We start from the raw sequence: 20799 nt of genomic DNA, 5'->3' as shown, positions 1-20799 counted from the left end.
GCTTATATGGTGTTAAAAAAAAATCAACTTATTTGGCAGGAAAAAAATTCACAGAAGAGTCGAAGCTTTACAAAGATATACATGTGAACATTCATAATACCTCGCTGAATACTACTGCTTCAAGGACTCTGACAAGCATTAAGAGACATGTGTCTGCACTGGATAATTTCTCATACACAAAGAGGCAATCGGAAAAGTTCGGACTTCACTTTCATAAACAATCCTAAAAACCAGCACGTCTGTTGATCAGCATGAGAAATATATTACAAGTACCTCCAAGAAAATGTAACATACAATGTATAATTAGCCTCTGATATATGGAGCCCTGAAATAAACAGTAACTATGATAATTTTCCTGCTAATTTACTTTAAGTTGTTTTTTCACATCTCTAAAGGCTTTGCATCCGAAGGGCACAAGTATATTCCATGCAGAATTATTGTAATTCTTCAGATAGTGAATGGAGTGTAATTTCTGAAAACCCTGGGAAATGCTGCCAGTATGCCCCTCTGAAGAATAATAAAACAATTAGCAGGGGTCAGAAACCTCTTCCTATACCATTTTGTAGGGAGTAATTGTTCTGCTTTTTAGTTTTGAAAGCTAAAACATTTCATTCTGACTTTGGTTTTAGACTACTCTTTACAGCTATATTCTGAGGCTTCATAATTTTTAGCTCATTATGTAGTTTAAAATGTGAGAACAATTGTTTAAATCAGTAATTTCCAGCTCTGGAGTTCATTCTACCTTTCTAAGTCTTTGATTAATTTTAACAATGGTTTTAATTTTGACGTATCTTTTTTAATTGTACTCATAGATAACTTCAGTTTAACTTTGAAATCCAAATCTGGCTTTGCAACGAGGTCCATTCTCTTCCTTTGTGAGGTCTGCACAATAATGTTGTAATATGTAAACCCTCAGTGACAGTGTGTGAACCCCACTAGCATTGCTGATCAATGCATAGTTACAGAATGCTATCACAAGGCCAAAGAAGGGTTAACTTGATATTTTAACTCCACTCTCTTTTGCACTCATTGACATATGCAATATTTAATATGCCACTGACAACTACCCTCAGCCACAAGGCACTTTCCTGGACTACTGAAAGAGACTTCAGAAGTCCCCTCTTCAACTGTCTCCAGGGTGCAAAATGCCTTTGATGGCCTGCTTATATACCGTGGCTTCCCACTGTTTGAATGCATCCAGCCGCAAGGAACTCATTACCTTCAAGGACAGCCCCTTTCATTTTTAGACATTTCTGACTATTAGAAATTTCTTTATCATTTTGAGTCAAAGTCTCTCTCCCTTAGCTTTTCACCCATTGATCCTAGTTCTGAGCTCTGGAGCCACAACAAACACATTTACTTCCTTTTTAACAGGACAATTCTTCAAATACTTGAAGACAACTCTCATGGACATCTCCCCACTCTCAAGTCATTTCTGGTTCAGCCCAAGCATCCTCATTTCCTTCAACAATTTGTCTTAAGACAGTTTTGGGTCTCTTCTGAACAGTCTCTGATGTGGTGCCCTAGAAGAAGCCAATCACAGAGTGCAGAAGAATTATTATTTTCCTTCCTTGATCTAGATGATGCTACATGTGTAACTGACATTTTTAAAAAAGTCACATTGCTGACATCCATTGAACTAATAGCGAATTAAACCTCTCAGCCTATTTCACTGAGCTGCTGTTCGGATGCAGCTCTTTGTAGATGTGCAGCTGATTTCTTGGACCAAAGTGGAGGATTTTGTATTTATCTCCACTAAAATCCTTCTAGTGAGAGTCTTCCTATCCTTCTGCAGACTGAAACCTCACGGGTTATTTTTCATAGCCGACAGCTGTTTATTCATTGGTGTTCTCAAAGCTGGCAGAAACTAAGGTTAAAGAGACATAGGCTTTATTATCCAACTGCCATCCCAGGGAGGAAAGCAAAAATTACACCCTAGGCTTCGCGGTCCTGCTGGAGCAGGTTGGCCTGCCTGGAGCAGGCCGGGCAACTTTCCTATAATGCCAGGTCAGTGGGAAAATACCTGATTACTCCAAAGCAGAGTTTCTTGTCTTTTTTTCCATCCCAGCAAACCTGTGGTTTATGACACACTCCTATGAGCAACCGGCTTATTAAAACAGTGATTTGTAATCCAGGGGCAAGGTAAGGAGAACAGGCTCCTTTAGGAGAACAGGCTGTGAATCAGAGTAGATGGACAGTGTGGACCCCTTTTCCATACCTACACCGATTCTGATCCACTCCCCCCACCCGCCTTGAGAATATCTACCTTAACAGTCTGCTCATCAGACTGCCCTCAAGGATTCTAACCAAGAAAACAGTCCACAGGTAGAGGGCCAGGCTTCCCCTTGGGATTCCACATTTCAAATTTCACACAGCTAGCATTTTTTGGGGGACTAATTCTACATAAAGGTCTTCAGAGCTTATTTGCAAAAATTAATATGTTCATTCAGTGCCTCACCTACAGGGCTGAGAGATGGGCCCAACTGAAAGCTGCAGAATTTCCCTCAGGACATGAACCCACGGAGGGCAGCTTAGACAGGAAAAATGAGGTAGCAAGTGAAGGACTCTGTAATTATGCTCATGTAGTTATTTCTTCGTCTAGCTGAAAACAGAGCAACTCAGAAGCAGGTGTCCTTCCTGGGGCCTGAGTTGCAGAGTGACCAGTACAAAGATGCTGTCCCAAGGAAGGGGTGACCAGCTGTCCACACTGCAGCCTGGCACAAGCAAGAGACCCTGAGGCCACAGTCCCAAGCTTGGACGCAAGTAATTCTTGAATCCAATGAGGTGTCAGAGGGGCCTCTTCTCAGACTAGGCCTTTGGGGCCTTGGCCTTCCCGTTTACCTTTCTGTGGCGCCCTCCCCTCAGGAGTGAGCTGGCCGAGGTCCACCTTCACTCCTATCCAGACAGTGGATAACCCACGAGGCCTTTAGCTGTCTCTAGCTTTTTTGGTCAGCTCTGTACTGGCTCTTGTCCCCTAGTCCTAGCTGGCTCTCAGCTCTCCCGACGCTGAAGAGGAGCAGACTTCTATGTCTATTTTTCAAGTTCAGACCGGCAGGCCCTCCAGGCAATGCCACCTTGTACTATTAACACTCTCACAACCTTCCACTCAGCAGACAGCTGCCAGAACAGCCTCCCTCCTCTTAGGCTAGGCTGTCTTTCTGCTCCGAGTCCCTTGAGGAGATGCTCCCGGACCTCAGACCTCTTCTAAATGCCTAACCTGAACAGTTTTTGTCTTTCCTTCTCTTGCCCCTTGAGTTCTTTGCCATCCTGTTCTTAATATTTGCCAGATTGCTTTTTCTTTTCTTATTTCTGCCTCTACTGATTTGAGTCTGCCCTCGTCTGTATGCCTATCAAATATGGGATCTCAGTAAATTATTCCTTGCTTAGCATGTGTAAAACCACATTTACACCATCTGATTATTTCATTCACACCCTCATATATTTGGGACAAGAATTTTTTTCCCACAACAAGATCTAGAAATATATAGTCTCTCACCTACAAAGATTGTGCCCGTGATAGCAACCAAGTGGAATTAAGGGCACAGTAAGGACCAGAGATAAGAGATTAAAAGGCCCAGTTGCTGAGCCAGTCTTCACCATACGCATGGTTGAGGAAGAACCCTAAGCCTTGTCCCCTGGCTATGGATATTTAATATCCAAGAGGTGTGTGACATACAGATAGATGCATGTAACATGCATGATGCTCATGGTATATCGTACATATGGTGGCCATGGGACATGGCAGTTCAGGTGCCTGTCCAGACACATGCAGAGTACTGTGCATCTCTGCACTCAGGGAAGGAAACTGAAGGACAGACACAGCACCACAGGGAGGAGGGGGACAGAATAATGTCCAGTTAGGAACAGAAGGCTAAGGGAGTCATCTTGCATAAAGTATCAGCAACGCAAAATGCTTGGGACATTCTGCTTAATCAAATTTTCTAATGAAATAGAAAACACTTTTGGATTAAATCTTTGTTACATAAAATCCTTTAAAAATGCTTTAGTGCACTGTCTATCTCACTAAGTCCAACACTGGAATATGACTCGGTTATTCTTTTATTCAACAGGTATTTCTTGCTTAGTTATGATAAGTCAGATACCTTCTAGGATCTTGGAGAAATATCAGTGAACAAAATAGATAAGATACCTGGTCTAGGACACTTACATTCTAGTGAGGAAGACAGACCATGAAGAGGCAAGTAAAGAACATCATCTCAGATTGTGGACCCAGCTATCAAGCCAAGGTTATCTGTGTGAACGTGCTGGGTGTGCAGGGGAGACGAATGTTTGAAGGGTGGTCAGGGAAGACCACTCAGAGGAGGGGACATATGAGCGGAGACCTGAAAGATGAGAAGGAGCCAGACAGGTGAAGACTAGGAGGAAGACAATTTCAGGCAAAGGTAACAGCTAGTGCAAAGCCCTGAGGCAGAAAGGAAAAGAAAGAAGGTTGGCCACGTCAACTTGGACTGAGAACAGAGAAGATGAAGTGTGAGATGAGGCCGGACGAGCGCTCAGGGTAGCAAGTCTGGATTTGATTCTATTATGTCATTGTATTTAACAGGGTTTTATTTTCCTCTGATACAGCTGCATGAAGTTACCTCTCTTCGCATTTTGCTTTTTGATATCTCTTCTATTACTATTGTGAGCTAGTTTTTATATATTTGTTGACTTGTAATATTTCATGTGTTTATGTTTTATCTTCTCAACTGCATATAATCTCCTAAAGGCCAAGTACTACTTTTTGGATTTTTTTATATTTCCTAGCAAAATTCTTTGCCTGGACACTCTACACACATTGTATGGCTCTGAAACATATCCTTTGGAAAATCTGCATTTCGCCCAGTTTGTGAGTTCTACATAAAGAAGTAAACTTTCAAAGTCCTCTTGTAGATTTCTATCATATTGGAAATGTCTGGGAATTGGGTGGATTTGAACATTTGGATTTTTACTTGGAGATTCTTTTTTCCTTAGCTTGATAAAAGTCCAGTGCTCTCTTTATAAATCTTGTAATAATATTATCGGTGATAGAAAACATATTATTGCTAATAATGTAATGGTATGATTAGTGATACAAAAATAAAAGAATTCAAAACATTTCTCTTCCTTAATGAATTAGCTTCTGTTAATGTTTCGAGAACTACAGAAATTTGCCCTATGCTTCTCATTTCAAATAAAATGACTATCTTAAAATGATATTCATAAATAATACACCTAAATATGGGTACGTCTGAAATAGAACCAGCCTCCTAATACAGTAGCAACTGTGGCTATCAGCATGCTTTATGCAGCCTGGGATAGTGGCAGCTGGCCAGCATATTATCCTCTAATCCATTGCTAGTCTACCTCCTAAATGTTATAAATATTCATTTATGCCATAGAAAGCTACAAAGGGCTTTATTCAAACATTTTTTTGAATACTCCTTTATGTTCCCCCCAAATGAAAGAATGTCTTTTTATTTTTTTGCATAAGGATCAGAGTGTGAATTCTCTTCTGTTCATATTCGTAAATCCTGAAAACCAATATGCAACAAATTCTCTAATTCTCATTTCATACCTCAAGGGTAAAGAGGTTCAAAATAAAAATACTTAGGGTTGACATGGTCGTTTGCTGTGACTGTGCAATGCTGCCACCAAGAAAAGGCATCCGTGTTCCTGGCTCCCCTGGTGACTTCTGCCCCTGGCAGGGGCTCCCTCTGGGGATACAGCTTACCAGCCCCACAAAGGCTGCCAGCTCTGTTCACCACCTTGGCCTTGCTGATAAATGATTGAGAAGCGGCATGGACATCAACCTGAAAAGGGAGATGTATCCTCCCCCAAGACACACAGGAATAACAGCAGCCACTAGTAGGAATTGTAAGAGGTAGTGGTGGTAGTTTGGGGGCAGGGGTGGGCTAGTTTGTGGGGAGAAAAGGTTGGAAAGTTGGCAACCAGTGCCAAGTTGGTCAATGCCAGTTTTATAAAACATAATCAAACATTTTTGAAATTCCATTTAATTTTCCAGTAACATCTAACTCATGGAAGGGCAATTTTAAAGTTAAACTTTCCAACAGTATGATTTATCAAATGAAATAAAATGTATAGTTGCTGGAGCAGAGAACTAACAGTACCCTTTCAGTATCCTTTCTCCCCTTCTCTTTCATAGGAATAGAACTGCCTGATTTTGAGTGGGGCACATGGATGTCCAAAACGAGGGCTACATATTCTAACTTTCCCTTCGTGTGACTAAGTTTCTGGCAAATAAAATGTGAGCCAAGTGGTAAGTGCGACTTCAGGTCATATCCTTGCAGGGAAGAAGCATGTCTTCACCTTTTCCCTTTCCCCTTCTGTCTAGCTGGAATGGGGTCATGGTGGTCCGCCATCTTGGACCATGTGGATGGTGAAATGGCAAGAGACAAGCTTGGAACGTTGACCACTTCCTGAAGCAAAACTACCATACTCGCTTGGACCTTTAAGTGAGAAAGAAACTATGTTGCTTAAGCCATTGTTAACATAGGTGTCTGTCATTGCAGCTGAACTGCTATCTTAGCTATTCAGTTGTTTTTAAGCAAAAGTGGACTCTTTCTGAGAGCAGGGTGTGAAGGACATCTCTCCTCATTGCTAGGCATATAAGAATCCACTGCTATGGGCATGACGTGCAAAAACAGAGAAGGAGACCTCTCTTAACATCCACTGAGTATGATCTTGACTTTTCCTTTGCATGTTATGGATGTGATACCAAGATCTAAAAACCCAGATGAAACAACTTTCAGCCTCCTTGACAGATATTTTTGCTGTTCTTGTTTGTTCTGTTTAGTTAACTTTTAAAGATCAAAAGTTTTAAAACTCAGTCAACTCTTTAGGAAACTCTGACTTCTATGCCTCTGTGCACATATATTTTATAGTCAAATGGTTGGCTTAGCCACCTCTCAGTCCACATTTCTGCATAAGTGATTTGGAAGGCTCTTTACCTATTTGCTAAATCTTTCATTTCTGGAAAACAGGTCTCCTTTTGAGAAATCAGGGAAATATGTTTAATTCTCCATACTAATAAGTGAGCAAAGAATGCTTTTTACTTTGATCAAAGAATTATTAAACACACAGTAATAGAGATGTTCATGCCCTGCCCTTGGTGTGGGCAGGGGATGGAGAGGAAGACTGCTGAGAAAATATTTGCCCTCTTGTATAGAGTGTCTTTGAAGAGTGTGGACCCATGTGCTATTTCCTGAGAAGTTTAAGACATGCAAACCTAGTGCCCAGCAACTGCTGCACTTCTTTACCAGGGTGGGCTTTGCAATAAGCTCATTCCCAAAGCTGAATGGTGTGATCCTTATAGGATTACTGCAGGACGTTTCACTTTCCCCTGGAGTCATCCCTACTAGCTGGATTTCAAGAAACAATTAGAACAGTTTTCTGATAAGAATTCTACAGTACTGTACGGCTTACAAGAATATTTCTATGCTCTGGACCCACCAACAATCTCCAGAGATACATGGAGCAGTCATGATCCCCATTTTCTGTTGGGGAAAGTGACCCACAGAGAAGTTAAGGGACAGCTACAAAGTGGTGAAGCGGAGAGTTGAACCTCATGTCTCCTGAACTCCAAGTCCTGAGCTTTTCCTGCAGCCTCACATTCACCTCTGCAAACCATCACCCCGGGCAGATGCTCACCCACACAGAGATAACACTGCAACACCCATCCATCCCGGCGCAGCCAAAGCGTTTAGAAGACAATGGAGCATTCCACTAACATGTACTATGTAGCTAAAGAAAGGTTTTGGCAAGACCTGCTTTACTGCTTCACGGAAGATAAGAAAATAAACTGCAAAGTACCTAATGCTAGATAACACAGCTTTTTTGGGGTCAGGGGGTTGGAAAATGCTGAATATGTGCCAGTTTCACATCTGTTATTTTAAAAAGTTTCGTTTTTACTTATGAAGATTTTCAAGTTCTCTCTCTGAACTTGGGTGAACTTTATTGGAATAAGCAATACACCTTTCGATTAATACTACATAATAAAGATCTGCTATAGACCTGCCTTTTACCTACATGCACTAAAGTCAGGCTTAGCAGATAAATATTTCAAAGGCATCCTGCGGCAGTCTAGCTCCACAAAACATGGAACATGGAAGTCACTCTGGAACATTTGTGCATTTTAGCAACAGGCAGCCAAGGACGAACCACATAGCATAAAAGCTAGCTGCTGCTGTGAGCCACAGCACAAATACTATTCAATTTCACAAAAGAGAACTGACAGACTAAAATAGGTAGCCAATTTGAACCAAATATTTCAAAACTCCTTTCTTTGTAACTACCTTTTTTAACATGGCAGCATATATGGAAATTATTTCCTTTATTAGTACAAATGCAAATTTCATTTTAAAAAAACATTGTGGTTAAGGTTATAATATTGTACGTACCATTTTTTCAAAGTTTACTAGATTGTCAATGAACGTCTTGTTCCCCTCATGAGTAAATGTCATATCTGCAAAGAAATAAATTCACATTCCAATCACTAACAGAAATATGTCATACTAAGAAACCACAGTAGCACCATTAGATTATGCTGGAGGATTTGCATAACACTGCAGCTGAAAAAAGCTGATAATAGTTCCTTTTATGCAGGTGTTTAATTTTCTAAAACACTTTACCTGAGATTAGTAAAATTTCTAAACTAACCGTCTGTTTCACTATCAAGTCTTCCAAATCATGGATCCCCGCTCCTCCAATAATCTTCCTAACCCTTTCAGAAAAGTCAGGGCTGAGACGAGAGGATGAAGAAGGTGGAAGGATGAGATCATTCTTCCCAAAGAGATCAACCTGATTAGGCTCTTGTTCATCTTCTTCCCCACATACCTGGCCTGTGCATTTCCTTAGAATTACCTTTAATGAGCAAAGGCATGAAGGGGATGAGAGGAGGCTCCAGCTTAGCTACTGTCAGCCTGTAGGCCCTGTGGTTTCTCGAAGGATCCTTCAGAGAAACAAAGAGATGCTGGTTAATGACTAGTGACGCATACACCACCCCCTCTACCTCCTAACACACCCAGCCCTGTCAGCTCACAATCAGGTAACTTTGAATCAAGTGTAGCCACAAAAGAAAGGTAGACTTGGTTAAACAAATTGATTTTTGTTTTAAAACAACTTCCCATACGACATGAAAATAATTTGCTTTTGTTTCCTTTCTTGTTTGAAAGGGAGATCTGCCTACAGGGATCAAGGGGAGAGATTCCCTTTGAGAGCATATAGGAAATGGGTAAAACAAACTCCAGCCACAAGATTTCCCTTCTCCTGAAGCACCACTTCCTTCCTGAGAGCTCAGACGACCCTCCTCTCTGCCTTGCACAGCCAGTCCCCACTTGCCCTTTCTGAAACCAACCCATCACTCCTGCCAAGTCTCACTCACTCCTTTTCTGTCTGTTAACACAGCCCAGCCAATGGGGAAAAATAATTTTGGCAAGCCAAGGAAAACGCGGCTTCCAACCCATAGCCAACCTGCGCTAGACAGAAAGGATCCTATTATACTGCTTTTCTTAGTTACACAAATTGACCTTATGTGGGACATAAGTCCTCTTTAAGTTAGTTCCTGAGGGTGCCATTCATTAGGCAGACATGCTTGTTTTAGCAGCACTAAAACGGGATCATAAACTTCTTAAAGTCATACAAGGACAGATAAAATTTCTGAAATGAGAACTTCAATTCAGCTAATCAGAAACTGGATTAATGCAGACAGTGAACAGAATGAAGGAGCCACTGTCACTTACCATTAAACTTTCAAACTCCGCATAGAACTTCTTGAACTTGCTTGGCAGTTTCTGTTAATGAAATGAAAATGCCACCTTCATATGTCAGATTCAATATCTAGATTTGTATCAGGTGTTACTATTTCTAGGGGAAATGTATTTCTTTTGGCTCCTAATCAAACATCTCTAAGACAGGCCGGACTATAATGTGTCTTGTCATTTGAGCATAATATTCTGGAATATAGAGCACTTGCCTTTTAAGAGTCAGAACCTAGTTGAACCAAAAGTAACTATGGATGCTTTGGTCTTATGCTTTTATAATGTTCTCTGAAATGGATTATTCATAAAGAAGATTGCATTCCCAGACGACAAGTGGTTTGGAATCCCCCCCACCCCTTTTTTAAACTCTCTGATTCCTGCAATTAGGAATTTAGACCAGAGAATGTTAGGATTACGAGTTTTAGAAATTCCCTATTTCAACCCCCCTCCTCCCTTACATGAGAACAGGGATTTTTATCAGTTTTGTTGATCGCTATATCCTCAGTGCCTAAAAGAGTATCAGATACATAGTAAGTGCTCAGTGAATATTTATTTGAATAGACTAAACCCGTGTTTTATAGATGGAAGAAATTAAGTCTCAGAGTTTAAGTGACATGCCCAAAGTCACACAGCTGATGATGGTCAGAGCCTCTGTAGTTCACATCACCTGCCTGCTTTTCTATTGCGTCTTACACGCGCTATGCTTTTCTCCCACGTGATTTCTCTGCCCTGCTATCCTACAAAAAGTAATAGTTCTATCAATTTAGTAATTTCTCACGCTTATATTTTGGCACATGTTTCAACACTATTGACTGTTCCCATATATCTACACCAGTAGGTTAACACTGAACCATCTTTCAATCTGTTGGTTCGTACTTTGCTTAGATCCTGAGCTTTTAGTAAAGCTGAACTTTTCTCTTCTGACAAGGTCACACCAAGATGGAGCAGTGAGATGTGTTTCCCGTCCTGTGACCGTGGAAGCAGTGACCAAGACCTGGGCCTCAGAGATTCCCAGCTCAGCCCTGCTTGGCGCAGTGAACTCTACTGCTAACAACCAATTCACCGATTAGCCTCTGCAATCACAGAAGAAGTCCTCTCTCTTCCTTCTCTCTCACATCTGAATCAGTTTGTCATATTCCCACCTAAACACTGTAAAAATCTTATTTTGTTTCTAGGAACTAGTCTCCTACATATCCTCCAAACTCATTTTCCTAGAACCTCTTTTCAAGTTAGGTTTCAGGGAAACCTGATATCCTTGCTTAGAGGAAATATCCAAAGGGATGACAGCTGGGATGGGCATCAAGAGTCACAGGATCTCACCCCACACGAGTATCCAAATCACCATGTTAGGTGAGAACTTTCCATGAACGTAGATCACCTTTAAAATTAGGAGTGCATTACATTTTCGGTTAGACCTCTGTCACTCCAGTTCTCTATCTTTCCTTAGCTAGCTTATGGGTGAAAGGCAGGAGAGCATATGGTAATAAAAAATTCTGTGGGTCTTGATACTATTATCCATCCACATCCCATATTTCCAGAGCAGTGGTTCTCAACTGGGGACAATTTTGCACCCCTCCCAGGGGACACTTGATAATGTCTGTAGACATTTGTTTTGTCACAACTGGGGTGGGGTGAGGTGACAGGTGCTACTGGCTTATAGTAGATAGAGGCCAGGGATGCTGCTAAGCATCCTGCATCACACAGGACAGCCCCCACAACAAAGAATTATCCTGCCCCAAATGTCTATACCGCCGAGGCCGAGAAACACTGTTCCAGGCTATTCCTCCCGTTTGCTTTATCTCAGATTGGTCTTTCCCCTCTATTTTGAACTCTTCCCTCTGCCATGTGGCTTAACTACTTTCTGCTTTGTTCGTGGGCACTTTCACATGTGTTCCACAGTTCCTGGAGGTCAGGCACTGTTCCTCACACTGCTCATGCAGCCATCACGGCACTTACTGGAGTTGTATGGGAAGCCCTTGGGAGGTTCTCAGTAAGGACAGGTAGACAAACCAAAATCAAAGATGCTTACGAATGAAAGCTCTTCCTACAGAATGATATAATTACATTTCACCTTAAAAAATAAAGGCTTGTAGATGATGAAAGGTTCATCTTTTTTCAGCAACATGCAAGGATGAAAACAGAAGCTCACAGACGGGTATACTCCTTCCTATTCCCCATGAAACTCAAGGACTGATCAATTGGCTCTCTCTCTCTTTGCTGATTGTACCCACTCCCCTTCTCAAGCAGCCTCCTGTTTTTCTTTTTAGACCAGGAAAGGGGACTCTGATAGTGTTTCCCACATGCTATACCCTTAATGTCTTCCTGCTGTTATGCAGTACCTACACCTGGCCTTCCTGGACCCCTATGAGGCTTTACTTTCATTTTCCCAACCAACTAATTTGGACTCCATGTGGGGGTTAGAAGCTGGAAGCAGGCTGGGAAAGCAGACTACCTGAGAGGAAACCCTGGGTCTCTAGCGATTCCAAAGGCTGTGGGCTACGAGACAGGGGAGCCTGTACTATGGTTTCATTGCTTAGATTCGTTGGCAGCACTAACTCCGTCCTTTTACTAGCTGGAAGATGATCCAGCAGCCTAGCACGCGAGCCTCACCAATTCCCTCATTCCTATATTCAGAGGATGAGCTGCTGTGTGCTCCATCTGCCTGGAATTTTAAGAGAAATCCAAGACTGAAGGACTTGTGAGGACCTGCCCATAAACAATGGAAACATTTAGGAGGGACAGAGAAAGAAAACAGTTTCAAGAGGGAAGTGGGGAAGGAAATATTTCAAGGAGAACATTCAGAGACGCAAACAGCTGCCTGTCAGCACCATTGTAAATAAGTCTGTTAACTACTCCTTGCCCTCTTTTTGTTCCACTTACACATACTTTTTATTTTTAGTAAGAGTCTATTTTTGTATGTTCTATTAGAGTTTAGTATTTCTTTGACTATATACCACATGGAAGGGGTCAGGCACATTCTGAGTACTTAGCTAATGAAAAATGAAGATGCTCTCTAGCACGAATAATCAACCAAACATTAATCATATTTGCTACAGAAATTCACAACACACCTGCACAACTTTTGCCCCAAACTGAATATTAGCCAACTGTTGTTCCTCCATACGCAGAGAGGACTGCCAGGCAGTTAAGAGACACTTAGTACTCTTAGTGTACTTAGCTGGGCCAAACAGTTGGCCTTCTGGCTAATTCTCCCAGGAGCAAAATGACTACTTGGATAAAAATGGATCCTCTGTCCTTTCTTAATTATAAATAAGGCTTATTTATTATTTTTTTTTAAAGATTTTATTTATTCATTTTTTTCCCCCCAAAGCCCCAGTAGATAGTTGTATGTCATAGGTTCACATCCTTCTAGTTACTGTACGTGGGACTCGGCCTCGGGTTGGACGGAGAAGTGGTGCCTTGGGGCGTGCCCGGGATCCGAACCCGGGCCGCCAGCATCAGAGCGCGCGCACTTAACCGCTAAGCCACGGAGCCGGCCCTAAATAAGGCTTATTGCAAAAGCAATATGCAGACATTCCAGAGAACAACAGAATCTATGAGCAAATTCTTTGAAGTCATCCAAGCAATGCTATTGATGCATATTATACCTAGGAACTAGACTTATTATTATTTACCTTGTATAGACCAAGAAACTGAGCCTCCCTATTCCCCCTATACACAAAAGAACAATACTTTTTTAAATTCATGCTCTAAGGCAACTAGAAAAAGGAGACAGGTCACCTCCCTCAAAGTGTCCCACCTTTTCTATTATTATGTGAGTGTGAGTGATATTTCTATAAAAAAGCTCACTGGTGAGCCTGTGTTTTCATTCTTTTTTTTTTTAGATTTTATTTATTTATTTTTCCCCCCAAAGCCCCACTAGATAGTTGTATGCCATAGCTGCACATCCTTCTAGTTGCTGTATGTGGGACTCGGCCTCAGGATGGACAGAGAAGTGGTGCCTCGGTGCGCGCCCGGGATCCGAACCCGGGCCACCAGCATCGGAGCGCGCTCACTTAACCACCAAGCCACGAGGCCGGCCCTGTGTTTTCATTCTTAAGGCAAAAATCACAGCTGGATCTCAGCTGCAGCTTACCTCCCACGTTAGCGCCAGGCGGCTCACAGCAACATTACTTAGTCCCATGACGATGGCAAAAAAGGAATTCAGATTTTTGTACTCCTTACAGCTGAAACATAAGAGGCACATGTTTGAGTAAAATGCCACTTCTGAGTGAGATAAAAAAGTTAGAGTTCTATTTTCTGATAGTCATTAATATTCGTCAGGACTCCTTTATGAGAACAGGCAAGGAGAGATTTAATGCACTGTGTAAGTTCCACTTGGGTGACCACGTTCTGCTGTTTGATTTCTCACTGTAATTTTAGAAAGGCGATGGTTTTGGCCATCTAAATTCAGGTTTTGAGAAGGAATTTAAAGATACCTACCCTAGGGATTGTTATTATAATCCCAAAGCTTACTAAAAGCCTTGTTGAACTTGGAGGGAAACATCTCACGGGATGGGAAGAGAAAAAGCAAATGTCCTTGAAGACTTTTAGCCGGAAGCTGGATACCTCCTCGGGCAGCTTGAGAGGGAACTAAGGAAATCATTCTGCTGCAGCCACCATGGCTTCTGCCTGCCATGCAAACACTTCTAATTTGTTGAAAAATTATCAATTTAAAAGTCATGATCCCTATGGGCTCAGAGTTTTAAAACTGAGAAAAAAACATAAACCATTGACTAAAAAATAACCTTATTTTCTCTGTGTTTTATTCATGTTGATGAAGCTGATCATTTTGAATCTGTACTTATATCACTAAACTTTTATGAATATATATTTGGGAATAAGAATATTGTGGAACAAGACCAAGGATTCTTATGAGAATGGCAATAGTTAGCCCAAGTACTTGGTTTAACTTAAAAAAAGAAAGCAAAAAGGAATCCCCAACTTCTTCATACCAGCTCCTTGAAAAGGGAAAGACAAATTCATTTTACAATAAGTGTAAATCCTTCACCTCAAATCAATATGGTTATCTAAGTTGACTACCTCATAATTACATCTTGTTTGGATTAATATTTTTGTAAAGCCTACTTAAATTGTTGCATTAGTTGGCCATATTCTCCTTGCAGAGGTAGCAATGAGTGATTCTTAAATCGTCTGTATGGAAATGGGACAATAGATTTCAGAGATGCTGTAGTGTGTCTCATCCCACTGGTGAGAAAGCAAGTGCTTTGCTATGTTGGGGCAGCAGGTCTCAGGACGGGGGCTGAAAGCAACTTCAGAGACCCCCGGGGCTGAAGGCTGTGAGTATGACCAGGTATACATGTGTGCCTTTCTTCTGTCCATGTGATCTTGAAAGGACATGCAGGACTGCAGACCTGCCTTTCTGGTCACGGTTACCAACTAACTTTATCACCCTAGGTAAGTCATGAAATTTCTCTGCATCTCAGTCTCTGCATCTGTAAAAGGGGAGGATAACATTTGGACCCCCAACTTCACAAAGTTCTGGGCGGGTCAAAGAGCTTAAATAGAATATGTTTAAGTTCTCTAAAAATATTATGCAAAACATGCTCCTGCCACTAGGTTTAGATCTCATTCTTGTAGATCTTGGTTTATGCAAGTCTACAGTCTTCTCCAGCTGGGTTCTGGAAAGAGCTCCACTCTAGGACTGCACAGCTTAATAACAGTTAAATAATACAAACCAATTTATACCGAAGGCCAAATCCACCTACTTATTTCCATAATTAGAAGGGAGAGAGACAAGAAAGGCAAAAACATATAAGAAAAATTTCTGAGTTTTTGAAAAGCTCTTCTATGTTGCCTCTGTGAAATAACAGAATTAAGCCCCAAAAGGTTTCCTGATCTCCACATCTGTGTGCTGATTCCCTCTATCCTCTCCTTGCTGCACTCACCACGGCCAGGCTAAAGTGAGGAGAGAACGTGCTCCTTACAATGGGAAAGCACATACTGTCACAGTTTCCCTAATCACCTCCATCCAAACATAAAGGCATTTGTCCCTTGCAACAGGACTATCTATTCAGGCTCCTAGGGGAAGTGGCTATACTCTGAACCAGAAATTATAAGCAACATTTTACCAAATCTTTCTTCAAAAAGGCAGTTTTTCTAAATTAAGAAACCAGCATTCGAATCTAAAGGATTTGGATATCCTGTTGAACCCTCAAATTTTTGGCAAAATAATTCAAGGCATTTGGCAAGCTGATGTGCATAAAATGTCAAGCAGCATTCCCTTCTTTGTTTAGCTCTGGAAATCACCCTGTATGGGACCTAAACTATTTGGCTCAAGAAAATTGCCGAGCTGGGGTCACTCATGCTCCCCACCTCCCTGTGCTCAAGCTCCCTGCCTTTAGAAAGGAAAGAAGTTTCCCAGCCACAAGCCACATTTAGCATTTTATTTTTAGCATTGTGGTGATACCAAAAACATGGAGGTAAACAGGAGGTTGTCAGGCATATCTAAATAGCAGAAGATTAAATTCATGTCAGGGAGAAATCTAACCGGCCCCTGCAGTAAATAAATTGTTTCCCATGAAGTGCTGTTAAATAGAATATTTATAAGATGTTTGCTTTTTCTGATGTTTATGGAGATGATTTTCATGTACCAGGTTAGCTTGCCTTTATGCATTTTACCGATTTTATTCTGGCTGAGTTGGGTGTGCTGTTGCACACGCAAGTTCCCACTGCCCTCTACTGGCGAGAACGTGTCATGTTGGACATCGATTTGAGCCTTTTAAAAAGAACTTTCTACAATGGAACTTTGCCAAAGGACTCTAAACTGAGGGAGGCACAAAGTCTGAGCAGTTTATAGCAAAAAGAGGTCACAACTTTGACCCAGTATCAGTGCTGTAAGATGCTAATTTATATATTATGTCAAATATTCCAAACTCAGACAAAATTCATCTTTCACAAAAGTTCACTTATTCTTAAGCTCCTGTGGTTAGTCCTTGTGCATAAGGAGATCTTATATCTTGCTTTTCTTTTTAAGGTTCAGTCTAAGAGAACAAAATGAAAACACAGCTCAACCATTTTTCTCTTCCCAAGCTAAAGATACTTACTGGGCTGCTATCTTAATAAATTTTTTTAAGAGCTGAACACGCTTGCTGGGCTGGGGACAAAGGCAAATCTCTGTGACGACCCAAAACTGAATTTCATTAAATCTCCTCAGGAACAAATCCAAGTTTGCTGTGGTCTTTTTAAAATTATGCCTTCCAAATGTGTGATAGATTAGCTCCAGCTAGGGGAAAAAAAAAGGAAAATGATGTCACCTTTTTGTTTTTAAATCAAAACACCAGTGAGGCATCTCTATTTGTCAAGACAAATTGACGTTGGTCACCAAATGTGACTATGATCTCTGACTGGAAATGAACTTGTACTACAGATCTGAAGGGTTTCCATGAGGTTTGTTAAATGTATAAACTAGGTGCTCTTGGCTTCATATACTCAGGAAGACAGAGCTTACTATAAATCATAAAAATTTTTCTTTCACACTCACAGGCTTTATTAATAAACTAAATATTTGCAAAAATTATCACATGGTTTCCATATGGCAGCGTGTACGAACATTTGCAGCTGAGCAACGCCAGCAGGATTCATCCAGAATTGCTTAGGTACCGACTAATGCTCTCAATTGAGCACCTTACCTCATGCACACAGTTGAAGAGTTCCCAATCATAAATTGTCATCTGGTATGCTAAATCTTTGGAGCTCATCAGTTCAAAAGTTCCCACTGTTCCAACAGTTGGGCCTTCCTGTTCTGGCAGGGGAGTCTATGAATAATAATGCAAAAATATATCAGAATCTCAAAACAGTCAAAGACTTAATGCTGAACGCCTTAAGGAGTTTCTGAGGGGAAAGGATTCTGGAAATGCTTTCAGGAATATCTCGAAACTTTGATTTTACCCAAAGGATAAGAACGCCTTTGCTCTTAATGCTCACTTGCTTCAGTGCCATCTTTATAGTCATCAGTGTCACTAGAGTCAATTCCATGGACTGAAAAATGTGGACCCTGGCAAATAAGATTCAGCGAAGGGTGACCTGTGGAAGTTTTCTTTAGCTTGGGCCTAAGAGCCCCCTGGAAATAATTCCTTTTCCGTGGTCAAGATATCAGAAGTTCTTGGAGATTTTTTTTCTCCTATTTCCCAGGGAAGCTGTTCCAAAGCAGGTACCGGTGGGCAGTTTTGAACATTCAGCCACAGTGCTGCTTACTGTTGCCGGGGCTGGTGACTGTGAAAAGTTGCTGCATCTCCTTCTCTTATAACACACTGCCTGCGGTTACTGGGTGACAGAGGCCTCTGCATACTGAGACTCCTCCACCCTCGGGGACAAGCTGAGCTACGCACGATATTCACATGGTCATGGTGTTTTGGGCTGGGCATCAAAAAACAAAACTCTGCTACTCTCTAGAAGACCCTGGGTCAAAACGTTCCATCCACCTTACTTATCCCATTTTTATTTTAATGAGAAATGATTTACAGTGCTTTTCCTTAGTAAGATGAATGATTTGCATACACTGGAAACATGTATAATACATTAATACCTGTGGATCTATAATATATGTACAAAGTTACACATGTCACAGGAATTGAAAGGGAATTTCCCTAATATCATGCTAACCATATTTGGATATTCAATATTTAGGCTGGAAGTAGTAATAAAGTGCAAGTTCTATCATCATCATTATCATCATCGCCCATAACCATTACACTCTATAAATGCCCACTGCACTCTGGACACTAAAGAAATTACATGTTCAGGATGTGGGTGGTTCCTAAGTTTGAAAGTGTGCAGTCTAAGAGAGGAGTCGGCCCTGACCAGCAAGTACCACACTGCATACCAATAAAGAGTCAGCTGCTGGCATTCATTGGATAGACAGAAGCATCAACACACGCCTGGCTCCCAGATACACAGATAAATAGGTGAGGGAGCATGCACGGGCTGTGAGAGTTAGTGGGCATTTGGAATGAATGTGTGGCCCTAAGAGGTTCTCAGAGAAAGAAGCTGGGCTTTAAAAGAGAAGCAGATAAACTCGGGTGGGTTAGAACAGTGAGATGTTCTCTGAGCATCCAGGATGGTCTGTTACAGGTTGAAGGATGGCAAAGGAGGCATGAAGGTGTGGAAGCTGTCATGAGACTTGCTTGGCAGGAACAGAGAGCTTGGGGAACCAGAGGGACAGCTCGAACAGCTTTTAGGAAGTCTTTGAGTACCACATGAGGAGTTTGGGCTTTGTAATAGACCAGGGTAGTGCCAGCTTTAGGGAGCAACAGACTCTAAATGTAAACACCACTCTAACTACATAGACTGGGACTGATTCCCTAATCTCTTGAATGTTTCCAGCTCTGGTAAGTTGGGGTCACAGTACCTAGCACCTAGGCTTGTTGGGAGGATTGGATGAGAATAATTTAAGTGTAGCATGAAGGCACAGTGCGTGGCACAAAAGAGGTCCCTATCCTCCCCTCCCCCCCAAATTAGTTCCCTTCCTAGATATGCTGCAGCAATGCAAAGGGACAGGAACGTGTGATCAGTACAATACCTGGATGTAAGAACTAAATACCGTTGTTCCTGATTCACTCTATGCAGGGGACAGAGAGCAGGGAAGAAAAACAATTACTCCAAAGTTTTGAAACTTAGGGAACTGACCCTAAGCTGATGTGCAAGCAGCTTATAGAAGCAAATAAGGAGAATGGTTTCCAGCAGCGTAGGTAGAAAAGTGGGGAAGCTTTTAAACTCTAGGTCTGAGACACCCTCTCAGGCTCTGTCTGGCTCTCCATATTCTCCCTGCCCTCTTGCAGCTGCTACTGTGAATGCAGCCCCTCTGCTCCCCTGTGGAACTGCCCTTGGGTTGGCTCTCTCCTCAGTCTACCCAGTTCCCTATCTCTTTTCCTTGAGGCCTTATGGCTTATCATCTAGGGGATTAATTAACCCAACAACTACAGGGCAGACGCCAATATTAAGAAATATGCAAAATTCTTTCAGTGGTGGATGCTGGTCTATCATTCCTTCATCCCTTTTGAGAGAATCACAGCAAGTCCTGTTGAGTCTCTACTCTTATTTGAGTGGGCAGGGCTCACCAAGCCTCCTCCCTCCTTGGCAAAGGAGAGGCTGACCTTCCCTCCATGAACCACACCGCAGAGGCAATCTGAGCAGCAGAGAGTGCTCCTGTGTCTCAAGTGGGAAATTTGCATGCTGACCCCAGGCCCCCTAGGAAGCATCTCCTTGGGCCATTTTCTCATAGATATCCTTGTGGAAATTTCCTACAGGTGAGGCACCGCAGAGCTTATGTAGGGTCTGCACTGAACAGACAGATCTGAAAACTGCCTACACAGAGGCACAGAACTCCCACAGACTCTCTCGCTCTGCTCTTTTTGAGCGGGGATTTCTTTGTTAAGGCTAGATGGTGGTGACCAGGAGAACAGCATGGTTACCCTCCCATTTTCCAGATGAGGAAACTAAGACATAAGAAAGGATGTGCTGATTATCAGTGGCAAAGACACCGCTAAAGTGAGCTGCCACCCCAGCATCCTCTTTCCTCATGCTCACACACCCTCTGTGCCTGACTCTGCAATGGCACTTGTCACATTGGATTCTTGTTACACTCTGGTGTCCCTCACTGTACTGTAAGCTCCTTGAGGCACACGGACCATGATGGATTCATCTTCAAGACCATCCCAGAGCCAGAACCATCCACAGTCCCTGGAATGATGGAGTAGGCACTAAATAAAGGTCTAAGGAATCAGTGAATGGATAAAAGCAGAAGCAAATTACAGCACAATGGGATTTTACTGTAATTTGCTCTGTACTAATATTTATGCTTCAACAAAATGTCAAGAGAGTAAAGCTCCAGAATCCAAACCCTTAAGCAACTGGGATAAATCGCTGGCACTCTACTAACTCTAGACAACACAATTTAGTACTACAATGCATTCTGTTCCAGACTGTTTGTGTTCATCTCATCCCTAACTTGACCATAACTGTGGTAAGGACAGAGGCCCCAGGACACTGGTCTAGTGTCACACAGAAGCTAGCACAGCAC

At 41.9% G+C, this 20799-nt stretch overlaps 1 protein-coding gene across 2 annotated transcripts in view; it reads right to left on the bottom strand.

The window, feature by feature from the left end:
• The window catches only part of RAPGEF4 (Rap guanine nucleotide exchange factor 4), a 295468-nt gene that overhangs the window by 5665 nt on the left and 269004 nt on the right, over positions 1 to 20799 (bottom strand). For both annotated transcript variants that reach the window (XM_087435400.1, XM_087435399.1), the window contains 6 exons: positions 17411 to 17536; positions 16826 to 17004; positions 13855 to 13945; positions 9741 to 9791; positions 8863 to 8950; positions 8400 to 8464 (listed from right to left, as the gene is read on the bottom strand). In XM_087435400.1, coding sequence (XP_087291526.1) covers positions 8400 to 8464; positions 8863 to 8950; positions 9741 to 9791; positions 13855 to 13945; positions 16826 to 17004; positions 17411 to 17536 — 600 coding nt within the window. The remainder of the gene's footprint in view (positions 1 to 8399; positions 8465 to 8862; positions 8951 to 9740; positions 9792 to 13854; positions 13946 to 16825; positions 17005 to 17410; positions 17537 to 20799) is intronic.

The sequence above is a fragment of the Ceratotherium simum genome, chromosome 9 (assembly GCF_057802395.1).
Source record: "Ceratotherium simum simum isolate JZ-2026a chromosome 9, ASM5780239v1, whole genome shotgun sequence".
Taxonomy (NCBI): Eukaryota; Metazoa; Chordata; class Mammalia; order Perissodactyla; family Rhinocerotidae; genus Ceratotherium; species Ceratotherium simum.
This window is presented reverse-complemented; position numbering and strand designations above follow the sequence as displayed.